Below are 11,972 nucleotides of genomic sequence, written 5' to 3'. Positions count from 1 at the left end.
TAGAGACAAAGATAAAGCTATCTATAAATCCGGCACAAGAAGGGTTTCTTCCTAGACACAATATCTCCCCTTAGAAATGGCCGCTGCTTCCTCTCCCGACAAGCCTTCTCGTTCGGTATTCCTCGGCGTCGACGTTGGCACCGGCAGCGCTCGTGCAGGTTCGCTTCCACCACACACGTTGCGAATTTTTTTCTTGGAATTTTATGTTGAAATGAATTGTGAATTATAATGTTTTGACGCATTGGATGTTTGACGATGTTCTTTTCTCAACTTGCACGTTACTATCTGTTCAGTTGCTAAACAGTGACGGGTGGCTACTGAGGATGAAACTAGCAATAGGAGCAATGAGCACTTAAACCCTGTACTCTTATTGTCCTTTTCTTTAACGCGTCCACTTACTTGGTTGAAATTTGGACAAAGTAGAAAAAATGAAATTAGCTTCTTCATAACTTAAAATAATTAGTTTATGTATGTAAGCTCTTTTAGAACTAACTTCTCGAAATTTTAATTTGTAGTTTGTACATCATTTAATTTTAGGTTATAGAGAAACTCATTTAATTATTTTGCTTTCTATTTTTCTCTCTTAAAAAGTATTTATGAAAAAGCTTGTCCAGATCTCTAGAAGTGGGGTAGTTCTGTTACTTCAAATGGTCATTCAGTTCAGAACTTTTGATCATAAATAACTTAATCCTCATTTTATTGGTGTACAGCTCTATCGAGATTGGAACCCAGGATTCGATGCAAATTAACCATTTTCAATTTTTAATTATTTCTTGTTGGAAGTTACGTTCACGTAGATGACCTCACCGATTGGGCAGGGCTTTGGCTGTTGTTGTATTTTTGAAAGTTATATCACTCCTGCCTTTTCATTTTCCTGTTGTTTGCAACTTTCATATGATTAGCTACCAATTTACATGTTTACCTTCATCATTTGAATAAAAGTGGTAGCTTTTGTTAAGTCCGCCATGCTTATGTAGTTTTGTGCTGCAAGCATATGTGTATGGTAATAAACTATTAAGTCGTTTGATATGACAAGATAGTATAAATGACCCGGTCATTTTACTGGTGATGCTATTGCTAATACAGGTCTTTTTGACAAGAAAGGAAAGCTTCTTGGTTTGTCAAGCAGTCCGATTCAGATATGGAAAGATGGTGCCTTTGTTGAGGTAATTGTTTTTCGGAAAATAGACTCAGTCGATCCAATTAAATGAAGGCTGAAGCCAGTGTAATAGTAGTTGTTAAAAGGACTAGTGGCAAAACAAGTCACAGAAAATGGTACCGCTATGTTACCATGTTGAGAAGAGATAGAAAAGGATATAATGAATACCTTGTTTTGGGTACACACATGGGTATTCTTATATGTAATGAAAAAGATATACAATAGTTAGGGACAAAATCAATATCTAATAATGATAAATATTAGGTAAGATATTTCCCTATTAAATCATATCATATCTTCCTATTTAATGTAATCAGATCATATCTCTAACATAATCATTTCATATTTAACACTCCCCCTTTGGTTGGAGTATATGTAAATCATATGAGACAAACTTATTACAAATATCATCAACATAAGACCCCTTGAGAGACTTGGTAAATGTATTAGCCAGGTGGTTGCTGAAGCTGAGACAAAGTAATAACGATAAACCTAGTATATATTTTCCGGAACTGACCTATCTGTCAAGGTGACAATCAATATTCAATAAATTTCATTCTTTCAATCATATACTTAACAGTAATCAATTACAGCCTTTGAAAGAAATAGCATGGCATATTTGCTTCATAAATATAGGACAGGAATTCTCTTCCCTACCTTGTTTAGTTGGTTGTGAAAATCTAAGGGAAAGTGCTCAAGGATTTGTTTACTCTTACTTATTGGCCAATTGCAAGGATGCGTATTAACAGTCCCAAATTTGTGTGTCTGGTGTTCAGTGCTCTTGAGGCTATATTTTATACTAACGTTTCTGGATCACTTGAGTTTCACATTGGAACCTTGTTTCTCTAAGTTATAATCAACCGTATTCACCTTTCACTTAATTTCTATTAGAGGAGCTGCTTATATGTTATGTTGATTTTGGAAGTGGGGAAGAGATGATCTATAAGTTTACACTTAGTTCCTGTTGAATTGGATATGTATAGGTTGTTTCCACTTTCAATGATTTAATGTATATATATTTTATAATGTAGATTCATCTTTTTGTTCTAAACAGCAATCCTCTACAGATATATGGCTTGCGGTTTGTGCAGCTGTAAAAGCAGCTTGCTCTAAAGCTAAAGTTGCACCAACAGAAGTACAGGGTCTGGGATTTGCAGCTACTTGTTCTCTTGGTATGATATAGTTTTGAAATTGTTGCTCCCTCTCCCTTTTACAGAACGGGTTATTTTGTTTAATTTTGAATGTAACACTGTTCATATATTACAACAGTTGCTGTGGATTCTGACAGCTCACCTGTTTCGGTTTCTTTGAGTGGTGATTCAAGAAGAAATGTTATTGTATGGATGGATCATAGAGCCGTGGAACAAGCTGAAAGGATCAATTCCTCTAAATCACCTGTATTGGAGTATTGTGGTGGAGCTGTTTCACCAGAAATGGAGCCTCCAAAGGTACTATCTGAACCAGTTCCATAATTTCACTACTGGTCACTGTACACAATATATGTCTAGTAAGTTTTATTTTAAGCATTCTTTGGCTTACATGGTGTCTCGCTGTTAAATAATTAACTGTAGACTATGGGAATGAATGCATATTTGTTGATGGCAATGATTTCTGAAAGTGTTAAATGGAACTTCTGAAACTGGGATAGGTCCTTTGTATTCCACACTGGATTAAGTTTAGGAACATCATAATTAATTTGAGTGGGTCGCCTGCCAGACAAAATTCATAAGCTTATTTTTAACAATTTCTTTTGCTCTTCAAACTTTTTGTTTTGTTAATTCCCTGACATAAACTTGTATAGTTGAGTTATTGTTTTAACTTTTGGACTTTAATGTTTAAATAAACTTGTCTGGAAAAAGTTGTATTGCATATAATTTACCTTTTGAAAGTTGAAACGACTAAACTGTTTCGTCGAGCAAAATCCAGCTTGTTCATATAATATATTATTTCTCTTAAAATTTAAATTCTTTATTGATTCAATTATGGCTTTATTAAATCTTGGTTGTATTTTCTCACATCGTAAGTTGTTAATTGGAACATAGTTACGTGACTTAGGACACCAAAAATATTATGAAAGGTCTGTAGCATTTTTCTCGTGATGGCATTTTTTCATCAACATAGTTCACTTGAATGCCTTAGATTTCCTAGATTCGTAAGATATGATCCTTCCTTCCTCTTTTTAAACTTCATTGGAAAGTGTATGTAGATCATAAGTCTCTACCATATGTGCCAAGACATTTATATATAGAGAAAGTAGAGAGTGGACCTTCCTTTTCTTGAGGGCTTCCACTGGTCCGTTTAGGACTTTTCATCCAGAGACATGTCCATTTAAATAACACTTTTTCATTAAGAGTTGAAGGTGTTTCAACCTTCACGATTCCATTCAATTATAGACTACACCATTCAACTACACTCACCATGTGATGTCTAATATTCATTGATCTCATTATGAATATTGCAAGACACATCAAAAACCACTCAACCAATGTTTTAATAAATTAATGGATGGCCAACAGTTAGAAATGTAATTTTGTAACAAATTTTATTTATTACTAATATAATTTAACTTTTCAGCTTCTATGGGTTAAAGAAAATTTGCAAGAATCCTGGTCAATGGTTTTCAGGTGGATGGACTTGAGTGATTGGTTGTCATACAGGTAATCTGTGTGGTTGAATCTTCTCTATGTCGAAGATCAGTTTGTATTGAGTGTAGTGGTTCTTCACTTGGATTAATTTTTAGAATTCTTTAGGGCTACCGGGGATGATACTCGCAGTCTATGCACCACTGTTTGTAAATGGACTTATCTGGGTCATGCACACATGCAGCATGTCAATGATAACAACTCTCGAGATATGGAAGCTTGTGGATGGGATGACGACTTTTGGGAGGAAATTGGTTTGGGTGATCTTATTGAAGGACATCATGCTAAGATAGGTATTCATTTTATTAACATTGGCCTTTTCAAGAATCAACTCTCAAAAGATTAAGTTGCTTGACCAAAGTGCGTAAAATGATTTAATATCACATGTCTCTACGCTCCCCATGCATGTTCTTTTTGGTCTTGAAGACCCACACACACTGTGGCCTTTACAGTGTGTAAATAGAGACAACTCACTATCTCAAAAAGTTTAGCCTATTTGGTGAAAGTATATGAAAATTTAGAGGAAGGAAGGAGTTCACTTACTGTAGGTGTAAGTTTTGGACATTTTGCTCAATTTTATATAACATGAGTTTAACAAATATAGAGATTAAATAATTTAATTTATCTTAATGATCATCCATGCCGATTTATAGATAAAATTATTTGGTATATAATTTCATACTCAATGTTTACTTATACTTTAAAAAGTACACAATACATTGGAATAAAGTTTATTTTTGAATTAACTAATTTTCAATTTGTAAATTTTTTTAAAGACTTTTGATGTACTTAAGAAATTTTAATTTAGTACATGGATTAATGAATTCAATATTCAGAAAATATTATAAACAGAGTGAGTTAATTGAAAGCTTTTTTCTTTAGTAAATGGATTCTCATACTCTGGAGTAAGTGCAACATAATTTTGTATTCCCTATCTGTAAATGAATTTTTCCGTCTAAAATTTAAATATAAAGTTTTCGTACAATTACTAACCTTAGACCTGGATTATATTTATATCAACTATTTGGTACATGTCTAGCAATTTTTATATTTCAGGAAATAATCTTGTCATTTTGTGCAACTGCAAACTCTGTCAGTCCACCATAGCTTTATATTGAACTCAACGTTGGATCAACTTGATTATTTATGATTAAATTTGAATGTTGTTGATTGCTCATTTATTAAAGAGTTCTAATGTTTATGCTTGATCAGTTGATCTGATGAAAACTGGTGTCACTACGTTTATGATTGATCATCTATGTTTGTCCATTCATTTCTGCTTCTGTCTTCTCACTGCCTAACTTGATATGAATCATAATGACAGGGCGAAGTGTTGCTTTCCCTGGCCATCCTCTGGGTTCTGGTCTTACTCCAACTGCAGCAAAGGCAATAACTTATGTATTTAATTTTTTGTATTATTTTGAAATTTGAACTGGTGCTTCCTTGAGGTTCACTGACAAAACTAACATACAGTGCTTAGTTGGAAGAGTGAACACAACCTTCCTCCACCTACAGGGATTGGTTCAGGTTGATGTAACGAGCTTCTTTGGCTTGGCTGTTTTTTTAATACTTTTAATGGGTTGAAAATTTCAGGAGTTGGGTCTGGTACCGGGAATTGCTGTTGGGACATCACTAATAGATGCTCATGCTGGTGGCGTGGGGGTAATTGAAAGTGTGTTACCATCAGAAACTGAAGGTTTTCATCCCATACTTTACACTTGTGATTTAAGATTTGGATAAAGCAGTTGTGTTTCTTAGCTAAAAGAATTTCTGTATCCTTAGAACATGACAAGGAAGCTATTTGCAATCGTATGGTGTTAGTTTGTGGAACTTCTACATGCCATATGGCAGTATCCCAGAAGAAATTGTTCATTCCAGGGGTTTGGGGTCCATTTTGGTCAGGTACTCTACTATTTCTCTAATTATGAATTAAATCTCAATTGTGGATGACATCGTACCTTTCTCTTTTGGATTGGACACATTTGAAACAGTCATGGTTTGTTGATATCTATTGGGGTATCTACAGTGGCAATTCATGGAGTTTAAACATTTTTAATTTTAATATGGTTGAGAATTTCCTTTTTTTATGATAATAAAATTGTAAATTTCTTGGTTATGGTTGAAAATTCATTGTTAAAATTTACTCTGGTCGGAACATGGATATGAAATTTATTCATTTGGGTTTAATGCTTGTCTCATTCTATTATTGATATTATATTTTTGTGACCGTGTTCATGTTAAAACTAAGTATTTGTCTTTGTAAAGATATTGACTGGATACTTGTGACTAGTTCCTTTTCGTGATTGATATTGGCATAAAAAGTAAGCATTAAGTTAGTCTACATTTGACAGGATCACCCTGAAGGATATCCAGTTTAATTTTCTCCCTATTCTATTTTATTTTAGTACTCATCATTGCTTCTGTTGCCACTTCTATGTTGTGGTGCTTTTTTTCTTTATCCGAAATTTTCAGCAATGGTGCCAGAATATTGGCTAACTGAAGGTGGGCAGAGTGCTACTGGTGCATTATTGGATCATATAATCGAAAGTCATGCTGCTTCTACACTCCTTGCAAATCGAGCTGCTTCCCAAGGTAAGTTTTTTTTTTTTTTCTTAATTTGGTTGGAACATACTAAATATTTATATTAACAAGTTTGATTTTGAGAGATGTCTTAAGACTAATTCTTTATGCATTAATATTCCAGATATTTCAGTGTTTGAGCTTCTGAACAAGATGTTGGAAACAATGACAGTTGAGCAGAACCTATCCTTTGTTGCTGCCTTGACTGAAGATGTACACGTGCTTCCTGACTTCCATGGGAATAGGTATTTGGTGACAAACAACGGCTTTCCCACCTGTCATGCCATAGTGGCTTCTAAAGTAGTAGGCTGATATACATATATATTATGGCCCAGGTCTCCCATTGCAGATCCAAAAGCAAAAGGTGTCATCTATGGTTTGACTCTTGACACAAGTGAGAAACAGTTAGCTCTCCTTTACCTGGCAGCTGTGCAGGGCATTGCATATGGCACACGTCACATTGTAGAGCATTGCAATGCTAATGGTCACAAAGTAAGGATTACAATGCTATGACTTTTTTTGAGTTTATCGCTTGTTTTTTGGGTTGGTATGTTTTTAACATCCATTTCGTGTTTACACTGTCAGAATCAAATTGCAAGGTATGCGACTTGAGTGTCATTTTAAGCATGAAATTCTAGTGTGGGGTTTATAAGGCCTTGAATTCAACTACAATAACTGGTTTTTGTAGTACGGTTCTCTGATGATTCTTATCACATGCTCACATCCGTGAAGATACACCTTGCTACAATGTTGTTTTGCTTGCATCACACATCCTTTAAGGCGAGCACGTGCATATTAGAGCCCAAAGAAAGAAAAAAAAACTGATGATGAAATTAACAAGCAAGAGATGACTATATTTTGTTTCCTCTGTATTTTTTAAGCATGAGCCTGGGAATTGATTCTAATGTACACTTATAAAACCTATTCTGCTATGTGAGAGAAATCCTCAGATCTACAATTTTTTGTAGCTTACTGCTCAGATTAAAGTGGAGGCAAGGAAGTTAATCTTTGGTGCTCAATTTTGTGTATCCCATTTGATGGGAACCCGAAAATTATTATAAAAACCAAAATATATTCTGTTTGTTTTATATGTACCTCAAAGCATAAAGGGATTACAGAAGAAGAAAAAAGAACAGAAAGGTAGAATAGCTACTGTTAACACTTTCCGAGATTACCTCCTTTTTCTCAGAAATCCACTCAAATTCATTTTTTCAATTCCATGTTCAATTCCAAAGACAGCCTAAGAAAGCACATCTCTATCATCAGCTTACTGATGAATTATCATTTACACTCTCTCCTCTAGCCAACCTCTCCTAAAATTATCATTCTCATTTCACTATACCTGGTGAATGCTACTCAGGACTTCCACTTGGCTTTCCACCTTAACCACTGTCTTCAACCTTGTGTATAACTTCCAAACCTCTGGTCCGTGAGATACTGGATCAACTATCGGATGTGTAAGGATCATATTTTATGATTTGGTTAAGATCATTTTACTAGCATCCTTACAAGTAGGTACAAATTATTTGTATAATTGTTGTATATCCTTGTTATGTTCCCAAGTCATTACTCCTGTCTGTTCATGCAAAGTTGATGAATATTATTACCATAATTGTTCTGCCCTTGCCTGCAGATCAACACACTACTTGCGTGTGGTGGCCTTTCAAAGAATTCTATCTTCATGCAAGAACATGCTGATATTATTGGTATGTGATGAGGAGTGGGGTGAGAAGCATATTTGCACAATCTCAGATACTATTATTCTTGTGTTACATACTATGGATCTTATTCTACGTAAAAAGGGATACGAGGTGTACTCCAATTTAAATTTTTAACAAAGTTTTGCTAGTTTAAGGTTTGGTTGATGACCAACCCAGAAAAAAAAAGCATACTTCACTCTTCTATGTATTCTACAAACCAATCCACAGTTCAGTGTTTGGTCTGTTTCCAAACATGTGGTGTTGTTGGTGTTTCAAGTGAATAGAAACTAACAGATAAAACTAACAATTGTAATAGCTGTGATATTTCAAATTTTATTTTATTTACTGATTACTAGTTTAGGACCTATACAATTCATGGGGTCCAAACCATCAGCTGTGTCATGGGCCCTAAGTTTGGAAAGTTGTACTAGGAGGAACAGAGGGAGAGTGGAAGAAATTACTAAGATGGCCGGGACAGAAAGAAAAAAAAGGAAAGTTAGTTTGAAGGGAGGCTGATAACAAATAGGTGTATGTGGGTGAGAAGGAGTATCTTCTTTTGGGGAATTATGACATTTGTAAATAATGTAGGCTTAGCTTTGGCAGTAGGAGAGTTTCTTCCTTCCGCAATTTCCCCCTCGTAAATATACTTCATTGTTTTGTTTACTATTCTATTAATTCCTTCTTAGTTATTATCTGGGGTTGCTCTGATTTTGTAACATAACAAAATGAAATGCAATAAATTCACAATAGGAAAACATGATAATGAATCAATAGCTTCAATCTTGTGTGATATATGTAAAATCCAAGTGTTTGAGCATGATTTTATGTCCTATACATGTCTACATGGTGGGTTTAAATTGTACTGAACTGAACCTTAATTTTTTTTAAACCAAATCCTGTAGTTAGGATGAATTTGAACCAATCTATACTTTCGTTGGTCTACCCAATTCAGAATTTTGAACGCCGATGCCAATATTACAAACTGTCAGTGACAGTAGTTTTGGGATCGTATGCTCCTATAAATGATAAGGAGTGACATGTATGATAGTTAAAGCTTTATTTGATGTTTACTTTTCTTAGTAATAATGAATCCTTTCTATAGCCTTCAGTATGTTAGTTTTTAATAAGTCTTGTTTCTAATTTTCCCAGGTTGCCCCATAATTCTTCCGAGGGAAAGTGAATCTGTGCTCTTAGGTGCGGCTATTCTGGGTGCTGTTGCTACCAGGAAATATCATAACCTTAGGGAGGCCATGCAAGCCATGAATGCACCTGGCGAGGTGTGGATTTTTCGGTTTTGAAATACTGAAAAATAGAAAAATTACAATTTTTTTATTAATTTCAGATTAGAATTCAAGGTCAATTGCATTAAATTACATTAGTGGTAGTACTTTTCATTTAGTTCCGAATGCTGTCATCAACATTTGCTGAATTTGATACTAAAGTTGGAAGTGTTAGGAGCTGAAATTTGGTGTTAAATTAGAAAAAATGATGTAGTATTAGTTCAAATTTATAATATATATATTTCCATGGTATAAAAAATATTTAATAGTTTACCGCAGGCTCTGTACATACAATAGATTAGTTCGTTGTGAAACTAATACGGAATTTACATTTTCTGTGTGCGGAATATTTACTACATAGTTTGGATGGTATTCTTTCTAGTTTCTAGTTAGAAAAAAAATATACCTATGATTTGTTATAGAAGTACAGAGATCAATGGATGAGTCTAGATGTTAACTTTCAATTGCCTGTGGTGGATGATCAGATGTTCTACTCTCATTCCTTGCTGTCTATAGGTGTTTTTGTAAAAGAAATAAAACCGATGCTCTTAGTTTTTTCTTGAGCGGCTAACAGTTTTCATGAATTTTTGCAGGTCATTCATCCATCTAAGGATCCAAAGGTCAAAAAGTACCATGATGCCAAATACAAGATCTTCCGTGGCCTTTATGAACAGCAGCTGTCTTATCGTTCCATGATTGCCCAAGCCTTATCATAGCATTGCAGAATATTTTATTCAAAGCGCCAATTGAGGTGCTCCTCGCGAAGTTTTCATATTCGTGCCTCGAGAATGAATGTTTTAGGATAGAGAAAGAAATTATGGCCAGAATATTACCAATTAGACGAATATTTTCATGGTTGTATTTCTGTGGTAGGTTAGACATTGAAAAATTCAGAAATACAACGAAAAATAATCCCCGATATCGACGTTAAAATTCTAAAAGAAATTTTATGTCCAGACCCACTGATAGCTTGTAGGTTACTGTACAAATACAGCCAGTTTGATACTTTACTAACATTATTTGTCTGTATAATGTACCATATGATTTTTTAGAATTCTTGGAACCCTCATCATGGTTTCATAACTTAGACATGGTTTTACATTTGAATATTACGAAATAATGTCGGGCTGAATTAAGTTTTATACTATTCGACCCGCCCTATTTACTCTTTGCATTGTGCCACATTCGTTTAATGAAAATGTTTTGACAAGACCTAATTTTTAATGTGCAACAGATGCACAATGGAAACGTAGGGAAACTAATTTTAGGCCTTTTCTTTTAACCCTCTGAAGATCTCGTTCTAAACCTTCCAAAAAGTATGAAATGGCTAAATTGTTGTCAAGTGTTTTTTAAATTTTGTTGCATTCTCGTAAGAAAATTATCTTATTTGAAAGATAATCATAGAAGGAATTAATACTCTTTCAGAAAAATCATTTTCGAAGAATGTAATATGCTTACGAAAATACATTTTGAAACTCGAGATTTTTTATGCTTCTTTGCTTCTTTGTTACCCAAGGAAGAGTGACCTACAAAATAATTCAATGTGGTGTACTGCGGAGATTCGATCTTGCTGGGAATCCAAAAAGAAGAGCACCTTGGTTGACTAAAGCAGGAAGAAGGTAAAAAAGCATCCAACATGAAGGTGGGGATAACAAAGAAGCTCTATTCATCACGTGACCAATTAATAAAGGTTAAAAGAGGCTTAAGCATCATCACGTCATCCTAAAAACAAGATTTAGGAAGAGAAACAAAAGAAGAAGAACCTAATACCCAAGAACACTCCTAATCTCGAAAGAAAGAACGAAGACGCAAAACGAAAATAAGGAAATGATCAGTTCCTAAAATAATAATCTAGACCAGAATAAACTTGGAACGGTAGGCAAACTTCTTTACGATTTGTCCTATTCAAGATGTATACACATATTACTTTGATTACTTTTTAAGATAATTAGGTTTATCTCAGACAAGACCACTGAAATCCAATCTTTATTTGGTCTGTAGACATCATATTTTTTGAAACTGAATCAATCTACACCAAAGCAATTCATGTATTTTATAATGTTTTATTCTTAAGATTTCAGACATTTACCTCCTCCTACTATATCTAATAAAATCCGTAATCTAAATTTAAAGACAATAAAGTTTATTAGTAGATAGATTGGTGACTAATGGTGGTTGCTTGCTCATTTTATGTGGAAAGAGTTTCTTCAATGTTGAGAGGGAGAGATCTACTAGAAAAATTCTTTCACGCGAGATCTTTGTATAATAATAAGTATATCAAATATGAAGATGTATATTCTTTTTAAAATATTAATTATATTTATATGATTATATATGTTTTTATTAGAATAATATCTACTCGAAAAATATAATAATATAATAATAAATAATAACAGAATATAAATAATAACTAAAAGATTAAATAATTCTATTTAATTATAACACGTAAATATAATCTAAATATTTAAGTAGTTCCATAATAAAAATATATCTTATTGGGTTTGACTCTTTAATGTGTTTATTGATAAAACAATAATAAATTTATAATTTTCTAGATTTTTAAATAAAAACTGAAAACTATTTACAAGTATATAAATAAAAAATTGTCCAT

General features: G+C 33.7%; 1 protein-coding gene across 7 annotated transcripts; it reads left to right on the top strand.

Moving 5' to 3' along the window:
* The first annotated feature begins 16 nt into the window (after nucleotides 1–16).
* Nucleotides 17–10,448, top strand: LOC124835071 (FGGY family of carbohydrate kinase). Of its 7 annotated transcripts, none has more exons than XM_088105283.1 (16): nucleotides 17–158; nucleotides 294–361; nucleotides 1,087–1,166; nucleotides 2,227–2,331; nucleotides 2,448–2,607; nucleotides 3,734–3,816; nucleotides 3,910–4,094; nucleotides 5,126–5,187; nucleotides 5,395–5,497; nucleotides 5,584–5,703; nucleotides 6,274–6,393; nucleotides 6,506–6,626; nucleotides 6,717–6,873; nucleotides 8,015–8,087; nucleotides 9,231–9,358; nucleotides 9,955–10,448. In XM_088105283.1, exons 5-16 carry the CDS (start codon nucleotides 2,503–2,505, stop codon nucleotides 10,075–10,077), a joined length of 1,380 nt encoding a protein of 459 aa, XP_087961409.1. In that variant the 5' UTR covers nucleotides 17–158; nucleotides 294–361; nucleotides 1,087–1,166; nucleotides 2,227–2,331; nucleotides 2,448–2,502; the 3' UTR covers nucleotides 10,078–10,448. The 7 variants fall into 7 exon arrangements, with proteins under 7 accessions (XP_087961409.1, XP_047165894.1, XP_087961410.1 ...); XM_047309938.2 differs by having other exon boundaries at nucleotides 2,429–2,607; XM_088105284.1 differs by having other exon boundaries at nucleotides 2,214–2,331.
* The last annotated feature ends 1,524 nt before the right edge of the window (nucleotides 10,449–11,972 follow it).

This window comes from Vigna umbellata, chromosome 1 (assembly GCF_029865625.1).
Source record: "Vigna umbellata cultivar VRB3 chromosome 1, Vumbellata_1.0, whole genome shotgun sequence".
Taxonomy (NCBI): Eukaryota; Viridiplantae; Streptophyta; class Magnoliopsida; order Fabales; family Fabaceae; genus Vigna; species Vigna umbellata.
This window is presented reverse-complemented; position numbering and strand designations above follow the sequence as displayed.